Consider the following 19594-nt stretch of genomic DNA (forward strand, 5'->3'; position numbering starts at 1 on the left):
TGGGACTTAACCACTGTGTAAAAATGCAAGTCCAATGTAGTTATAAGTATGTGAGGAATTAGCTTTGCCTGCTATGATTTAAATGATCTGGGGTTTTGAAGTCAGCCTTAACTACTTGAAGGATGATGGCAGTGCAGTACATAAGTTTGAGCCAAAATAATGAACATGTTTAGGAAGAAGGAATCTAAATAGTTACAATGAAATGGATCTGGTGCTTGAAGAGATGTTTCATTTAACCAATGAAGCAGATGATGGTGGAAATGAGATTTGGGGGAAAGCATAACTGGAAAGTGATTTATACTTGTGATGTGACTAGGATATGGGGAAAATCAATATCTTCTTTTAGTTTTCTAACCATAAAACGGGATTTTAAAATATCTATGAAGGTAAGCCAGGAAGATTCTGTGGAGTAGAAAGGTTTCTGACACAGAGTATGAAGTCAGTAAATAGTCGTGTGGCTTTTCAGCAGATGGGTACACATTGTAAGTGCTCAGTTGCTCAGCTGTGTTCGATTCTTTGCGACCCCATGGACTGTAGCCCGCCAGGCTCGAGTTTCCATTTCCTCCTCATTCCGACCCAGGGGATCAAACCCATGTCTCCTGCAGCTTCTGCACTGGCAGGCGGATTCTTTACCGCTGTGCCACCTGGAAACCCAGGTACACATTGTTGTTTGTTGTTTAGTCACAAAATCGTGTCTGACTATTCTGCAACTCCAAGGACTGTGGCCTCCAGGCTCCTCTGTCCATGGCATTTCAGGCAAGAATACTGCAGTGGGTTGCCATTTCCTTCTCTGGATACACATTATTTGACTATATTTAAACACTGTCCTGGCACATGAGAAAGCAGGTGTAATGGCTTGAGTCTGGAAAGACACACTCATGTACGTGTAATGTGAAGACAGTACCTGAAGCCTGATCCCAAGACTGTAAGTCTGGTGCCCCCTGCTGTACTGCCTCTCTTGGGAGCTATTTTGGTGATGAATGGCGTCATTGACATGTTGTATGTAAAAGTAGCCGTGGACTGAGAGGAATCCTTCCCGTTGACCACACTCACTTCACAGGCTTGCTCGGGTCCCCTCCCTGGGATAGGAGGACATCAAACTGAGTTCAGTTCTGCCATCAGGCCCTCACTCATGTCCAAAACCCCCAAATATTTTCAATAACACCTTCCTTCCCAAAAGTCACTTTCACTGGCTATATGTGAGTTAATAAGGATGTCTAGCAACAGTCAAAAACCTCACAAAATAGATGCACATTATCACCAGAGGAAAAACCCTTAGGTCCTTCCTCAGAGGCTCTTACTATAGATAATTCTACAAACCTGCCTGTTCAGTTTTCCAGTCCTAGAGGATTCAACACTGCAAATTAGAGAGGAAGGAACAAAGAGCCACTCACAGCAGGTGTGCTGACAATGGCAAGGAGTGGCAGTTAAAAGCAAGGTAAGAGACAGAAAAACTACAGAAATGCAATCCAAAATTGTTGAAAAAAGAAGCAGAGCGCGTGTTAAGGCAAACAAATCTTGACAGATCTTGATAGCATTTCTGCATTAAAAAAAAATCAGATTACCAACTCTGATGTTAAAATGATAAACAAGCCCTGTCACAAAATGTTACATTTTCTTAAATATTCTTTAAGAAATCAGAAGAAGCAAAAATGTTTAGAAAAGCTTCATCAAATTTTGTTAATGCTTTAAAAGATCTTTATATATAAACCATATCCTTTATTCATCTGTATGATTCTCTTTGGTTCTTCTTAAATTTTGCTAGATAATTAATGTTTGTTGTGTACTTAAGAGATCCGATATTTAAACTTCACAATAACCCATAGAATTAGGGTTAATATTATCTCCTTTCAATAGTTGGACACATTGAAGCAGAAAGGAGTTGAGTCACTTAGCTGAGATGACAGTGGTAGAACAAATTCAGTTCAGTTCAGTTCAGTCGCTCAGTTGTGTCCGGCTCTTTGCGACCCCGTGGATCGCAGCACTCCAGGCCTCCCTGTCCATCACCATCTCCCGGAGTTCACTCAGACTCACGTCCATCGAGTCAGTGATGTCATCCATCTATCTCATCTTGTTGTCCCCTTCTCCTCCTGCCCCTAATCCCTCCCAGCATCAGAGTCTTTTCCAATGAGTCAACTCTTCACATGAGGTGGCCAAAGTACTGGAGTTTCAGCTTCAGCATCATTCCCTCCAAAGAAATCCCAGGGCCAACAATGAGAAATACCAATAACCTCAGATACGCAGACGACACCACCCTTATGGCAGAAAGTGAAGAGGAACTAAAAAGCCTCTTGATGAAAGTGAAAGAGGAGTGAAAAAGTTGGCTTAAAGCTCAGCATTCAGAAAATGAAGATCATGGCATCTGGTCCTATCACTTCATGGCAGATAGATGGGGAAACAGTGGAAACAGTGTCAGACTTTACTTTTTTGGGCTCCAAAATCACTGCAGATGGTGACTGCAGCCATGAAATTAAAAGACCCTTACTCCTTGGAAGGAAAGTTATGACCAAACTAGATAGCATACTCAAAAGCAGAGACATTACTTTGCTGACTAAGGTCCCTCTAGTCAAGGCTATGGTTTTTCCTGTGGTCATGTATGGATGTGAGACTTGAACTGTGAAGAAAGCTGAGCACCGAAGAATGGATGCTTTTGAACTGTGGTGCTGGAGAAGACTCTTGAGAGTCCCTTGGACTGCAAGGAGATCCAACCAGTCCATTCTGAAGGAGATCGGCCCTGGGATTTCTTTGGAGGGAATGATGCTGAAGCTGAAACTCCAGTATTTCGGCCACCTCATGCGAAGAGTTGACTCATTGGAAAAGACTCTGATGCTGGGAGGGATTGGGGGCAGGAGGAGAAGGGGATGACAGAGGATGAGATGGTTGGATGGCATCACTGACTCGATGGATGTGAGTCTGAGTGAACTCCGGGAGTTGATGATGGACAGGAAGGCCTGGCGTGCTGCGATTCATAGGGTCGCAAGAGTCGGACACGACTGAGCGACTGAACTGAACTAAACTGTACCACACAAGGGCTTCCCTTGTGGCTCAGAGGTTAAAGAGTCTACCTCTGATGAGGGAGACCTGGGTTTCATCCCTGGGTCAGGAAGATCCCCTGGAGAAGACACTATCCTAACTTTAAGGAAAAGCTAATACTCCAATAGGTACTAAAAACTTGTTTTCCATTTGGTATGCTCCTTATGTAATAAACCAAAAAACTGCGATTTGTTATAAACAATTCAGTTTAACTCACATATCATGAATCTTGTAAATACACAAGGGTAGAAAACAAAATTCTGAAGAAACTGCTGAAAATCAGGAAATTCATAAAGTTGATTCAGTTGCCCTAATGAACACTAAACCTTGGAGAAACTCTGACTGATCTCCATAAAATCAAACAGCTCTCAAAGACTGCCATTCTTTTTCTGACTGTGCACACTAAGTTGCTTCAGTCATGTCTGACTCTGTGTGACCCTATGGACCATAGCCCACCAGGCTCCTCTGTCCATGGGATTCTCCAGGCAAGAAAACTGGAGTGTGCTGCCATGCTCTCCTCCAGGGGACTACTTACCATTACTTGGTGGAATGTCACATAATAATGTTGTGCGATTAGATTTCAGTTTGTCGACTGCACATTTTGAGCCACACACTAACACAACTGAATTTTGTGGATTAAACCCAGTGCCTGTCACAGTCATGGTTTGACCACCACCGAAGCTCCCTAGTGAAGACATATAAGAAGGAAAGACAAAGTTAATGAAAAGAAAACCTCATCTGTACATATATTTAACACCTGAAATGGAAGCTACTTTCATTAAATGAAAAGATTCTTAGAACTGGAAATTTTTATACTATTGCAATAGAATCTCTTTTGATTGTAGTGTTTTAAACCCCTCACTGAGTAAATGTCGCATTTAGTCATTTATTTAAACTACTTCTAGGAATTTCAATTTTATTTAATAGAAATGTCACAAAGAATTTGAGTAGTCAAAACACAAATGTAAAATTACTATTTTAGTTAAAAGTACATTGGTTATAATTTCTTAAGGTTTTTAACCACTAAAATAATTTTCAAACAGAAAAAGATATTTATTTATGTAGACATAATTATATGCCAGTGATATTTAAACATGTTTTTTAAAAACATTTCCACATATAATCTGGACATTTTCAATAGTATTAAAATTTAAATATATTCTATAGCATGAAGAGAAATATAGGCATTAAACAAATATTTTGAAACGATGGATACCTTTGCATGCTTCTTTACTTGATACATAAACAAAAATAATTTAATGTGCTACAGGAACTATACATTTTAGCAGGGTTGGAAGAATATGTTTCTTTCTAAATAAGTGTTTACTGAAACAATGTAAAATATTTCCAGACTCTGGCACATTCATGCTTACCTTGGCTTGGATGAATACTGTCAATAGTAAGTGGGTACTTAAATACAACTGTAGACATGGCAAAGCCTTTTGTTTTATGATGCATCGTGACAGGAAAAGTGCCACCAGCATGATCGCCAACAATGCACTGCAATACAGTATCATTGACCTTGGTCACATTACACTGTGCGCTACTTATCATCACCGAAATTTCCAAGATGTCAGTACCAAAATTAGATCCAGTGACCTGAATTTCAGTTTCAGGAGGACCTTAAAAAGAAAGACAGTCCATTATCTATCCTATACATATACATACCTAAACTCTAATACTTAGATATGCATTTAAAGACATCCCTATTCACCTACATAAACGAAATTATATCTAGTATTTTAAAACTAATAAACAATACACGTCATATACATTTTGGCTATAATTTCATCGCAGTCTTTGGTATCTTAAGATATTTATATCAATGTTTATTATTTTCCAGTGCATCTGTCCATTCTACAGATGGAAGTTATAAGTTACTCCTAATTCAGATTAATGGAAAAGAGAGAATAAAATAGACAAGATCTAGAGTTAGGAAGGAAGGACGAACGCCTGAAAGATGAAATGAATGCCTGAGCAGTGGGTGGTGCGTTAGAGTATATTTCAGGGATGAAACTTATTTTGTAAAACTTTTGGTTCTTTCTTGATATTTGCAACCCTTCTGAGGAATGAACTATTTTTTCTTCACTCAGATATTTTCAATATGCATGACTTGATAAACAAATCATGATATATAAATAATTAGGTGTAAGAACACAGAAATAAGGAATTAAAGACATAGATGAATGTTGATGCTAATGACTTGAAAAAATGAAACTGTAATAAAGTATTTCAATCTTTCTGTTCCCTTCCTTCCTTCAACAAAAAGCATTGAGGGCATTACACACATGGAATTTTTCACAGGTCATCCAAACACATACTTATATACCTAAACAATAAGTGAGTAGATATTAATCAACATAACTTGTTACAAATGCAGAATCACCAAGTAGTAGTTGGTTTTTAATTCAACCAGTGATAGTAAAAATAACCATACAATTGACCATAGTAAGCATCACTGAAATGTAAGTTGTCATTTTAAAGACCATAGATATTAATGAGATCTTTCATGTTAAGAATAGTTTTAGGATATAAGATTTTACAATGTTTTAAGGTCTTAAAGTTTTAATCTTGTCTGGTATTTGCACTTTTCAAGTGGAAGCACTGTTCTAAGAACGATCTATACCTTGTGTCTCTTCAGTAAACAAAATAGCTCAGTTCTCACTTGTTTACAAGTCTCTTCTATCTTCAGATATGCTGCTTTCAAAGATACATTCAAAGTGAGATGAGACAGAAATGGTTCATGGAAATAAGGAGCATATGTCAATATCTAGTTCTTCATTTGCAATGATTACAAATATATAGGGGAGATGGACAGGGCGGCCTGGCGTGCTGTGATTCATGTGGTCGCAAAGAGTTGGACACGACTGAGCGACTGAACTGAACTGAGCGGAACTGATGCCATTGTTATTGCTAATATTTGCTTTTTAAAATTCTAAATGAGAAAACTTGATGTCTAAAAGAAAATTTCAATAGCAAGCTTCTTGAAAGCAGAGAATACATCTTACCCGTGACACTGTAAACTAACAAAGACTTTTTTTTAAAGGCCAACATTTAATAAGTTCTTGATTAAAGGAACTTTTAAGTTGCATTATATGAATGAACTTCTATAACCTTATGAGAAAGGTATCTGCATGTATAAGGAATCTGATATTTTAAGAAATTTATCCAAAGTTTCACCACTGAAAAGCAGAACAGAGAAGATGTGAACCCAGGTATCTAGGCCATGTTCTCAGCCATGAGACTATAGCTGCCTCTCCAGAATTTATTACATGGATCATAAGCATTCCAACAGCTTGAAGATGATCAGAAACAGCACAGCACGGTGACAAAGGATCAAGAAGCCACTCCATCTATTCTTAGCTTAGAAAAACAACTCACACCAAATAATTAAGTAAATATTATTTTATAATATTTTTTCCATCTGAATGGGCCAATTACTCCCTTAAGAAGAATTTTGTTGTGTTAATAATCAACTTAAGTTTCATGGAAACAAAAGAACGACTACTTATGAATTTTAACAGGTTTTTCCTATGCCGTATCAACACCAACGACACAAACTAATGACCAGTTTTATCGATAGATATTCATCTATTTCTTCCTCATTTCAAAATTAGTTCAAGTTCATGGGGATTTTGTTTTAAAATAGAAGTGGGAATTTCGGTGCAATTATGATCTCAAGAATGTACAAAAAATAATCACAAAATAGACACTATGTGCTGTGCTTAGTTGCTCAGTTGTGTATGATTCTTTCTGACCCCATGGGCTCCTCTATCCATGGGGATTCTCCAGGCAAGAATACTGGAGTGGGTTGTCATGCCCTCCTCCAGGGAATCTTCCAGACCTGGGAATCAAACCCAGGTCTCCCACATTCCAGGCAGATTCTTTACCATCTGAACCATCAGGGAAGCCCAAGAATATACAAAAAATAATCACAAAACAGAGACTATACAGAACTCAAATCCCACATATTGATTCAGCGGTATTGTCTAAAAACAATCTTAATAATCATTTGTAAACATTATTTCAATTCTATGCTAACAAATATTACTGATCATATTATATCAAGACACCCAAAAGGCAGGTCTTGGAGTACCTGTACTTGGGACAATTCCTTTGAGAAGTGGAGTATCTTCCAAGGCATACATAAATGACAGAGGTGGGTACGCGACTGCATTCACAGAGACCTTCACACTGACCCTTCCAGCTGTCCCTGCCGGGGTACGGCAGTGGATGTCACTGGAATTGACAGAAAGAATTTGACAAGGTTCATCCCCAACAGTGACTGTGGTGTTTCCCGGAGAGAAGCCATTTCCTGTGACCATCAGAGTAGTTCCACCCCCAATGCTTCCAGAAGTCGGGGTGACAGATGCTACTGCGGGGCTGCTGACTGTCAAGTTTCCCAGAGCCAAGCCCTTTGTTCCCACCACCACACGAAGAGAATGAAGTCCAGCCGGGAGGGGAGTCATGAGAACAGTGATGTTATTTTCATTAACATCGACTGCTCTGAACTGTTGGTTTCCAGTGAAAACAGAAATGTCCTCCAAGGCAGTGCCAAAACCTTCCCCTTCAATAAGAACTTTTTCAGATCCTTGGAGAGAGTTTGGGAAGATTCTTGTTACAAACACAGCAATGCTTTCTAAGTAGGAAAAGGTGCAGTTCCCCTGACACTGAGCAGGCACCCCGTGGATTAGGAGATTTACTTTCACAAGCTGTTGGGGTGCAGGAGATGTTTCACATTCAATGGCTGTATAATTCACTGACAGAACTTTACATGGAAAATGACCCATCAGAACTTGTGCACCAGCAGAAGAAACTGCAAATCCAGAGCCTTTTATGGTCACTTTGGTCATTCCTGTAGTTGACCCTGCATTTGGTGATATCATGTCGATGTTTGGCAGAAGTACAAACCGCCTATCAAATTCACTGGACAGTGTGTTGATGGCAGTGCCCAGGTTGTAGACAGTTACTGTGACAATTTCCCTGATGCCAACATCCATTGAGTTTTGAGGGTCAATACGACACACAAGGGAATTGTTACTACTTTCTTCTACAACACAGGGATAGCTACCAATTTTAACCTGAAAGTAAAATGAACAGATGAACAAGTCAATACATTACTCTAGCATGAACTTAAATTTTGTATTAGCAATGACTAAATTTGAAAAATTGATCATGTGAAAACTTTTTATTCATAAAATTAATTTGGGAGACTGATTAAGGTATATTTTGGATTGACCTTAAAACTAAACTATGAGGACTTCCCTGGTGGTCCAGGGGCTGGAACTCCGGGCTCCCAGTGCAGGGGGCCTGGGTTTGATCCCTGGTTGGGAAACTAGATCCCACATGCCACAACTAAGACTCAGAGCAGCCAAATAAATAAATAAATATTTTTAAAAAACCGAAACTATGACCATACACAAATATTCATAGCTACATTATTGACAATAGCCAAAAAGGTGAAAAGAACCCCAATAACCATGAACAAATGGGTGGATAAATAAACTGTATACCTTATGCAATGGAATATTATTCAGCTGAAAAAGAAATGAAGTACTGCTACATGGTACATCGTGGATGAACCTTGAAAATGCTATGCTTAGTGAATACAGCTAGTCACAAATGACCACATATTCTGTGATTCTATTTATAAGAATATTCACAATAGGCAAATCCACAGAGACAGAAGGATTCATGGTTGTCTAGGGAGGGCTAGAGGTATGGAGGGGTTGTGGATAATATCTAATGGTCATGGGGTTCCTTTTTGGAGTAATGAAAATATTTTAAAATTGACCACAGTAATGGATATACAACTCTGTGAATATACTAAAAGCTTCTGAATTTTGCACATTAAATAAATGCATTGTATGGTATATGAATTATATTGCAATTGAACTGCTATAAATTAAACTATGAGGTTACGGATGAAACATCTTCCTTGTATGCATATACAGAAGTAAAAAGAAGATCTTTATAGTCTTACCTTATTAGCACATGTGAGATTACTGAAGCCACGTCCAGTAATTGTTATCAATTCATTTAGTGTTCCGATGGATGGACTAATGTGGCTTATAGATGGGGAAAGACAACTTGAAAGCTCAAAGAGCAATCTCTCTGAATTTTCAGCCCTGGTACTGTTCAGGCCACACAGGGGTTCTCTTGCTTGGCAGCCTGCCACAGAGCTTCCCAAGTGCAAACTCACAGGTCTGCCTTTAAACAAAAGAACTGCTTATAAGTCATGGATAAAATTCTAAAACAAGAACTGTTTTCAGGCTACATTACTCTATTTTGATGATGGTGGTTTATATTCTGGTAAATCCTTTTTATTTTTCAAAGAACAAGAGGAGCCCCAGGCAATGCAAAGTTAAAAGACCTGGACAAAGATGATATGGTTAAGAGTGAATATATGATTAATTTTTCAATTTCTCTAAGGCCAGATCCTATGGGGAAAATAAAATAAAAACATTATCTCACATTTTAATATATTTTCAGATACTCAGAGAGTATCAGAACTTTTTCACATTACATCTCATTTGAGGCACATGAGGATTCTGCAGACTGGCAGGACAATATTAACATGATCCTCGTTTTATAGAATAAATGCTAGCCTCAGAGCAGTCCCGACCCATTCAAGGTCGTGCGGCTGGTAAGAGGCAGTCAGAGCCAGTCATCTGCCTCCTACTTCAGAAAGACTGCATACACCCCGGGTTTCCATCTCTAACTGAAGGGACAGGGTTTCCACCTTTAACCTTCTTACCCTGAGCATATGTGGCTTCAGTGCCCCCCACAAACAGGTGCAGGGGAATGTGACTGGTTTCAGCTGGTAAAACGTTAATGACTCCTTGGAGAAAAATGGAGTGAGCCTCATCAACATACCCGCTGCTGTAATAATGGATTCCAGGTGAAGTAAACTGGTAAGAAAATGAACCTGCCATAAAATGAGATTGTACATAATAAATGTAAGCAATTAATGCATCTTTGAAAATAAATTTGAAATGATCCTTCAAACGCACATACAGATGACAGGTTTTCAAGCATATGATGTTTCAACAGAAGTAGTAAGGAAATGACTATCAAAAGACCATAAAATGGCTATAAAAGAGCTGTCCTGTATAATGAAATTCTATTCCATAAAGGCAAGAGCCAGCATTAGTTTTTCTAGAAAAAACATGTGATATCTGGCATAACTTACTGACTCCTACAGAAAAACTCAACAGGCAATGAAAAATAGTTCGTGAATAAGAAGTTCAAGCTACTACACACAAAGAACAAAATGGGCAGTCTAAAAGGCACGTTGTACTCTAAGTTGTCCTGGAAGACTGATTTTAAAGCTAATTTCAATCAACAGAAATTCATTACTTGCTACCAGATTGGCATCACTAAAACACATACTTCAGTCTTCTTTGTATTTTGTTTGTTTCAATATATTTTTCTGGTTGATTATTTCAGAATGAAAAGAGATATATCTGATATCAAAACTCAACTCTGATGTACAAAATACCTTGCAGGCATTCATTAAGAATATTTTATAAATTTGAAGTATTTGGTGATAACAATAAAATGTCAACTAAACCATATCCTGTATTTGTATGTATTATTTATGCAAAAGTATTTTAAATCTAAACAAATTTATTTTTATTATATTTGAGAAAAAGAAACATGATTAAAAATGCAGCAAAGTGGAAACATACCTGATGCAGATTTTTCTCTTCCGTTGGTAAATCCTTTTCCATCATAAATTACACTTCCAGGACTGGAGACAGAGAAAACGCTGTATCCTATTCCCCTGAGATATGGATGTGCTCGCCAAAGCCATGTCACTGTGTCTCCCACAGACACATTTAAGACTGATGGTGACCAGGCATAACCTAATCCATGTACTGGGAGAAATTAAGTCATATTTTTTTTAAAGAAAAAAGGAAAATTAGGAAAATTTCTTAATAACTATCTTTGAAAATATTGCCCTTTTTATATAGCCACTAGTGAAAAAAATTTCAGTTAACATTATAAAATTTTTATGTGTCTAACTCAAACACATAATAAAAATAAACAGAAATAATGGAAAGTGAGATCATGTGAAGCTAAGGAAAAGATAAATCACACAACTTCAAAACTGACAACTAAGAGACAATTTGCAAAAAATCAGAGTCAATAAACAAAATTGTTCAGAAATATCACATAGGGTTATTTTTAAAAGCGATGATCAATTCTTTAAACTCAAAAATTTTCTCAGGCATTGAGGCATGCAAAATTCTACATAATTTCAATTTGGATATTTATTTAGAAAGCCACAGTGGGAAACAAACTATAGTAATTCAGAAGGTTCTGTATGGCAATAAAACCAAATGGCAATTCCTGAACTTGGAAATTTTAAACCTAGCCTTCTTAGACTCAAGTCTACCACTGATTCATACTATATGTGGCCCCCTATGTCAAATGGATAAATTCTACACAAACCATAAACAAATTATACAAAGAAACAACAATACTTATGCTCTGAATACTCTGAAGTATTGTAAGTAAAAATCTAATTCCAAGGTAACATGCCTCCATTATTTACAACATATAAAGGCCATCTTATACCTGAGTCTTCCCCATTGTTGGTAATTCTGAATACATTCCCTGTTGAATATAGAACACACTTTATGACAGTTTCTGATGATGATGTCACATTGCAAGGGAAGGACCCTGGAAAGAATAAAGATGGGGGAAAAAAACATTTTCTCAAGTAGTTTTTGAGAAATACAGAGATGAAGCCTAAGTAGTAGACAGTCAAAGCCCTACAAAAGCTCCAATTACGCAGGTAGGGTCTTTGGTACTTTTTTCTGATAGTAATTATGTTTGAGTACTGATTAGTTTTAGAACAGAGACCTCTCATTTAAAGTGTTTGATACACATTAAATATTCAGACTATTTATTGAAGATGATGAAGGACAGTGAAGCCTGCAGTGCTGCAATCCATGGGGTTGCAAAGAGTTGGACACAACTGAGCGACTGAACAATAATAACAAACTATCAGAATAAAAAACAGTTAGTTTCTTTTTTACCTGCTAACCAAATACACTTAACCTTTTACACATTAATAGAAAATACGAAGCTTCCATGACTGAGAGTATTTGTGTAATAACTCAGCACCCACAGCGCATCCTTTAAGATAAGAAATATGATAACAGCCCTCCTGTGAGGATGAAATTATTACCTAAAAGCACAGTGTTCTCAGTTGGGATCGTGCTGAATCCCAAACCCATTATAGTGATTTCAGTTCCACCATATAAGGAGCCTTTTTGTGGAAACATGTTGGTCACTTCCAAAATATACTGTATAGAAGCACTTGACTTGTCTCTGCAAAAGAAAAATTAACAGCTATTTCAAGGAGCCTTCCATGGGGCCATGTTGCTTAACTCTACTTAGGACACGATTCATTTAAGAGAAAATAATTGAATATCTAATTACCATACCTTGTTGATGCAAAACCCCAGTTTCTGACTTCAACACAGATATCATGTTTTCCAGGAGACAACTTGGGCAAAAGGCATCTAATATCTGTGAAGTTCCGGTGCAGGACGTGGCAGGATTTACCTCCAACGTAGACCTCCATGTTTTGTGTCAGTTCATTTCCAAAGTTATAACCCTTAATCATTAAATTAACTTCTCCTATTATTTTAAAAGGAAAGAAAATTTAAAAAAAAAGAGTCCATGTATTATCTAGTGCAAAATTTGAATGTTAAGTAAACCAACTCATCTCTTATCTTTCATTGGATTTAGGACATCCTAACACTTTGACTGCGTGGATCACAATAAACTGCGAAAAATTCTGAAAGAGATGGGAATACCAGACCACCTAACCTGCCTCTTGAGAAATCTATATGCAGGTCAGGAAGCAACAGTTAGAACTGGACATGGAACAACAGACTGGTTCCAAATAGGAAAAGGAGAACATCAAGGCTGTATATTGTCACCCTGCTTATTTAACTTCTATGCAGAGTAGATCATGAGAAATGCTGGGCTGGAAGAAACACAAGCTGGAAACAAGATTGCCGGGAGAAATATCAATAACCTCAGATATGCATGTGACACCACCCTTATGGCAGAAAGTGAAGAGGAACTAAAAAGCCTCTTGATGAAAGTGAAAGATGAGAGTGAAAAAGTTGGCTTAAAGCTCAACATTCAGAAAACTAAGATCATGGCATCCGGTCCCATCACTTCATGGAAGATAGATGAGGAAACAGTGGAAACAGTGTTAGACTTTATTTTTTTGGGCTCCAAAATCACTGCAGATGGTGACTGCAGCCATGAAATTAAAAGACACTTACTCCTTGGAAGGAAAGTTATGACCAACCTAGATAGCATATTCAAAAGCAGAGATATTACTTTGCCAACAAAGGTCCGTCTAGTCAAGGCTATGGTTTTTCCAGCGGTCATGTACAGATGTGAGAGTTGGACTGTGAAGAAAGCTGAGCACCGAAGAATTGATGCTTTTGAACTGTGGTGTTGGAGAAGACTCTTGAGAGTCCCTTGGATTGCAAGGAGATCCAACCAGCCCATTCTGAAGGAGATCAGTCCTGGGTGTTCATTGGAAGGACTGATGCTAAAGCTGAAACTCCCAATACTTTAGCCACCTCATGTGAAGAGTTGACTCACTGGAAAAGACTCTGATGCTGGGAGGGATTGGGGGCAGGAGGAGAAAGGGATGACAGAGGATGAGATGGCTGTATGGCATCACTGACTCAATGAACATGAGTTTGAGTGAACTCCGGGAGCTGGTGATGAACAGGGAAACCTGGCGTGCTGTGATTCATGGGGTTGCAAAGAGTCAGATATGACTGAGCGACTGAACTGAACTGATCTGTACACTTTCAGAGGTAAAAGAAAATCAATGAAAGAACTGATAGCTGCCAGAGGGAGATAAAATTCATGTTCAATTGTTTAACAGGGAAAAGAAGATGGCAAAGAATTTTTTTTAATTTAAATTTTTCTTACTGAATATGTTCGAAGTGATAAACAGACCAGTTCATGGTTAAAAAAGAAAACCTGTGACAGGTTTTGCTTCAAGAAACATAACTGCAGGAGAAACTGGTTCAAAAGCCTGTCTAGAAATGGCACATGTAAATATATTATTATATTTGTATTCTGTTCTGTTCTTTTCAGTCACCCAGTCACGTCCAACTCTTTTTGATTGCATAGACTGCAGCACGCCAGGCCTCTGTCACTCACCATCTCCCGAAGTTTGCCCAAGTACATATATTGTCCAATGCACTGGATATACACACATATATCAAATGACTAATTTTATTGAAGAATTCCTTACCCAGTATTGTCCGTACTTTTGGACTAAAATCGGTTATAACTGGAGTCTGTAAACAATTATAACTATAAGCATTTTTTGCTGTGGCTTGAACTCCACTGGTAATAACTGAAATATCAACTGTACCCTCAATGCTCTGAAACAAGAGGGAAAAATAAAACAATTAGAAAATACTAAATGTTAAGATACAGAAATTCGATGGCTAAAAGCAAAAAGAATCTCTCAAAATAAACCTTTAAAGATTTTTTTCCCCAAAGTCATTGAATCAGAGTAATTACCAGATACTTTGAAAGTTGTGATGTCAAAGGAGGAAAGTTATTGTATCAAATATAGGTTATATGTTTAAATTCTTAGATAAAGGTATAAGATATAGTGGTTTTCTAATGCTGGGAGGGATTGGGAGCAGAAGGAGAAGGGGACGACAGAGGATGAGATGGCTCGATGCACGTGAGTCTGGGTGAACTCCGGGAGATGTGATGGACAGGGAGGCCTGGCATGCTGTGATTCTTGGGGTCGCAAAGAGTAGGACATGACTGAGCGACTAAACTGAACTGAACTGAACTGATGATCAATTCAAACACATCTACATTACTGGATTCCCCAGAGTTCTTCAATGTTTGGACAAGTGATTCTCTAATTAATAAAGCATATGATACTAAAATTTTTGAGTCTTTTGCTCTTAAAATAGGCTTGAATGAAACATGTATTCCTTTTCATGGACAAAGAACATTATTATATCTTTTGCTGACATGGTTCCAGAATCCAAGACTGAAACCTAAGAAAAATATGTAATGCTTTCACCAATACAGCATACAATTCCCAATTAGGAAAAACAGTTTTCCCAGCATCTAGTATTTACTTAGTGCCCACTCAGTATTTAACTGAATGACATAATTTAAATGAAGTTTTAATTTGCTATATCCCCCAAATTCTTATCTCCATCATTCAGTCCAATGCATGCTCAAATTCGGGGCTTCCCTAGTAGTTCAGCTGGTAAAGAATCCACCTGCAATGCAAGAGATCCCCGTTTGATTCTTAGGTCAGGAAGATCCCTTGGAGAAGGGATAGGCTATCCACCCCAGTATTCTTGGGCTTCCCTGGTGGCTCGGATGGTAAAGAATCTGCTTGCAATGTGGGAGACCTGGGTTCGATCCCTGGGTTTGGAAGATCCCCTGGAGAAGGGAATGGCTACCCACTCCAATATTCTGGCCTGGAGAATTCTATGGACAAAGGAGCTTGGCAGGCTACAGTCCATGGGGTCACAAAGAGTCGGACATGACTGAGCAACTTTCACTTCACATATCAACTACATAATAATATATACACTTAATTGCCTATAGCCTTAGATATTAGTGACTTAATTAATTCATCTTTCTGCACAGGACTTCCCTGTTGGCTCAGACGGTAAAGCGTCTGTCTACAATGTGGGAGACCTGGGTTCAATCCCTGGGTCGGGAAGTTCCCTGGAGAAGGAAATGGCAACCCACTCCAGTACTCTTGCCTAGAAAATCCCATGGACGAAAGAGCCTGGTGTCCATGGGGTCGCAAAGAGTCAGACACGACTGAGCAACTTCACTTTCTGCACACAGTAAGTGAAACAGTTTTGGTTTAAATTTAAACACTATTTTTAAAAATAGAGGAACAATGGGTGGTCCTAAAATGTAAAATTCTATGGGAAAACTCACATTTTGTGTGTTTTGTCAACAAACTGAAACTTTAACACATTTAATGTATTTATATATTCCTTTAAAAAACCCAAAATGTCTAGAGTTGCTTCCCTTAATTTTTTATACTATTTATTACTGGTATATTTTTTCATCCTTGGATTTTCCTGGTCAACTCCCATTCATCATCCTTCCACCTCTGACAAGACATGAACCTGCTCATGAAACTCTTTCTGACATCCTCTCCCCACTGTATTTTATCTTCACTTGTGTGTTTACTTCTATTATTTCAAATGAAACACACTGTTTAACATTAGTTTATATGTCTCTCTTCCTCAATGATCTTAAGTATCTAGATTGTGGACATAATATTTTGTATTTGGATCTCGGCAGAAAAATGTTAAAGAGCATAATGAACCTCTGCACTCATTAGGTAGTAAATAAGGCATTTGTTTCACCCTCTACTGAGATGCTCCTTAATTCGCACAGTTTCAGAGTTAGAAAAGAATGACCAAAACTGGATGCCTTACTTTTGGTGTTCTGCAGGTTATTTTATTCAAATCCCCTTCAATTACACTGCAGGTTTCATTTCCGACTAATACCTTCGAATATTCATGAAAGCCAAATCCAGATACAGTCAGAAGAGTACCACCTTCATTAGTAAAAACACGAAATCAAGTAACAACAAAAACACAATAGATTAACAATAACAAAAAGACACTTTGGCAGTTATCTAACTCATCATTCAAGAATTGTCTAATCATCCAAGAGGTGGGTTGGCAAGTAGATCAAGGACCACATAGCCTGAGCTACAGAGCCTGGAATTGTAAAGTGGCTGGGCTAGGTGACTGAATGAAATAACACAGATTTGCAACTAACATTTGCTTCTGGACATTACTGGCAGCAACTGCTATTTTCCATAGTGTCTTCTTCATCCTAAACAGAAATGATGCTATTTGTACTTATTCAACTAGTGGGAAATGAGAATGAATTATTTTTAAGTAAATTAAAAACCTCAACAAAATCAAAATAACCTAAAATATAAACAGAGAACACACCCAAAAGATCAAGGCCAAAGCACAAAATCCAAAACTAAGCATGATCAAACAAACAAGCAAACAAAACACAAAAGAAATAAAGCAAGACTGGAAATATGCGTTATTTTCTTTCATCTTCTGCATCAGCCTCCCTTTCCCCGATTTATTCCTGGAACTTTTTCTGGGTCAAGTAGCTCCACTGAGACTGTGATTACAAATGGAGCAGTTGGTAAGCAGAATAATAACTAATAAATCTTATCTTGACATAATTAATGAGCTTATTATAGAAACATGTAATAATTGATGATATTAATTCAATAACCTAAGACGTAGTAGAAGCAGTCACCCTGACTTGTGCTTCATAAGAAACAAAAGAATTAGTCATCCAGGCAATCACTGTGCCTTCCGAATGAGGTGTTTCCTTTGTTCTGTACGAGGAAGGTTTGGAGTCCTTTCCCTTCACCCTGTTCTAGAAATAGTTCCATGAAATGAATGATGGAAATACGGGCAATTTTCCTTTGTTTGCAACAATGAACTGTTACCTGCGAGGCTTCCAGAAGCAGGCCAGATGTGTGAGATCTGACTCTGATAAGTGAAGTGGAATCCCTTCTCCTCTACATTCCGCGCTCGTCCAACATCAGCGATGGACACAGCAACTGGGAAACGCCCAGCACTTCCGTTCAGAATCTGGCATTTGATCTCATTTTCTTGTGATAAAAGAAGAAGAAAATGGTCAAGAAATGTTTTTGTTGTATAAAATTACTGACATTTTATGTTTGCAAATATAAAAGTGGCCTTCATTTTTATATTCCAAAGAAACATATCTGAAGAAAACTACTCATATATTAATGGGAGGAAAACCTTTACAATCTACCTAATGCTATGAATCAGACCCTCCCAGAAAAAGAGGAAGGTAAAATAAGAACGAGGGCAGAGTAAACAATTTGCTCCTGAGTACTACTGTGGCAAAAAAAGTTATGATAATAACAATTTTAAATCCTAATATATAAGGTAACTTACATCAATAATTTAAAGATTTTGGCCCAATAAATTGTTTATGTCACAAACTGAGTAAAATACTAGGTTTCAACAAGAAAAGCTATCAAAAACTAAGTGAAAAAACCTATTCTTCATTTAGAACAGTATATATGTATTTATAGTACAGTGCACGTCATCACATCATTGTTATATACAATATAATAATATTGGATATTAGGTCTCAAGAATCCGTAGAAGATGCATATTTAAAGCAATTTAAATGAGGAATTTCCCTGGGGGTCCAGTGGTTAAGACTCTGTGCTTCTAAGGTAGGAGGCACAGGTTTGATACCTGGTCAGGGAACTAAGATCCCCATGCCACATGGTGCAAAGGAAAAAGACTTAAATGATACAGAAGATGAATTTGCTTATATAATCTAAACTTACTAAAATTAAGGAAAATAACTAGGATCATGAAAGAGAATTTTTAGGTAAATAAATAGTTATGTTCCTCATTTCCATGAGTAGAAAGTATCAATGATATTTAAGTTCTATATTAATGCATAGAGGTTCTTCTGGACTATAAGTCCAGGAAGATGGCTATGGCCTCTTGCTATGACTAATGTGACATTTTCAAAGCATGAGCAGAGGGGATCATGGAATATCAGAGCAGCAATCTACATGTTTTTGTGTTCCAGAGACATAGCAAAGAAGGAAAGATTTCGTCTAATCTCTTTATGAGGGGAAAAAGAACAAAAATCATCTGTTACGGATAGAGGTACTACACAACAGTGCAAGAATGAGTCTGTTGTTATAACCAAAGATTAAAAAGATCAGGTATTTATCTAGAGGAGTTTCCCAATTTCATGACCACGAAGGAACTCTACTGGCAAATTATTATTGTAACACTGCTCTTTGATTCTATTTTCTCTTATAGAAAAACAATTAGACTCAAAAATAATCATTTTAAAAGAACCTACCACTCAGAGAAAGAAGAGAGCAACCTGCTGGCCCAACTGAGACTGAGACAGATGAACTAGGAGAAAATCCTGAACCCGAGATGGTTAGAATTGTGCTTTCTTCATAGGACCCTGAAAATGATAAATATAAATGACAATATTAAAATGACAAAACATAGACTCTGTTGCTTGAAATCAGATATTTCAGAGGAAAATGACCCTACCTTCTAAATTATATAAATAATAAGCCTTTAAGCAAGCAGAGAAAAACGACATTTATTTAGCAATGGTATTTTTTTTCCCATTTTATTACTGCACATTGCTTCATGTTTGGAATCTGTGTGTTGATAGAGATTAGTGGAAAGAATTATCTGACTCAAAGTATGGAATGATATAAGCAAAGGAAAATTATTTCCTTATGACAAAGAAATTAAACAGAAATCTCCATATGGTAACTTAGACTATGACAGAACTGCCATCACAAACTCATGAAAAAAGAATAAACTGTACAACTAATGTAGTGGACACTTTCCATTTGAAATAAGATATGATTACTTAAGCTGGAATGACACCAATCCTAAAGTGCCTGGGCTATTCCAGGCTTATACTCTCTGGCCCA

At 37.6% G+C, this 19594-nt stretch overlaps 1 protein-coding gene across 5 annotated transcripts in view; it reads right to left on the reverse strand.

Moving 5' to 3' along the window:
• The window catches only part of PKHD1L1 (PKHD1 like 1), a 193822-nt gene that overhangs the window by 101459 nt on the left and 72769 nt on the right, over positions 1 to 19594 (reverse strand). For all 5 annotated transcript variants that reach the window (XM_060393472.1, XM_042254383.2, XM_060393473.1 and 2 more), the window contains exons 28-41: positions 18997 to 19107; positions 17582 to 17746; positions 16533 to 16654; positions 14342 to 14474; positions 12492 to 12687; positions 12233 to 12375; positions 11617 to 11721; positions 10725 to 10913; positions 9791 to 9961; positions 9017 to 9243; positions 7130 to 8114; positions 4407 to 4655; positions 3569 to 3718; positions 905 to 1079 (exon numbers count right to left, since the gene is read on the reverse strand). In XM_060393472.1, coding sequence (XP_060249455.1) covers positions 905 to 1079; positions 3569 to 3718; positions 4407 to 4655; positions 7130 to 8114; positions 9017 to 9243; positions 9791 to 9961; positions 10725 to 10913; positions 11617 to 11721; positions 12233 to 12375; positions 12492 to 12687; positions 14342 to 14474; positions 16533 to 16654; positions 17582 to 17746; positions 18997 to 19107 — 3121 coding nt within the window. The remainder of the gene's footprint in view (positions 1 to 904; positions 1080 to 3568; positions 3719 to 4406; positions 4656 to 7129; positions 8115 to 9016; positions 9244 to 9790; positions 9962 to 10724; positions 10914 to 11616; positions 11722 to 12232; positions 12376 to 12491; positions 12688 to 14341; positions 14475 to 16532; positions 16655 to 17581; positions 17747 to 18996; positions 19108 to 19594) is intronic.

Source organism: Ovis aries, chromosome 9 (genome assembly GCF_016772045.2).
Source record: "Ovis aries strain OAR_USU_Benz2616 breed Rambouillet chromosome 9, ARS-UI_Ramb_v3.0, whole genome shotgun sequence".
NCBI lineage: Eukaryota > Metazoa > Chordata > Mammalia > Artiodactyla > Bovidae > Ovis > Ovis aries.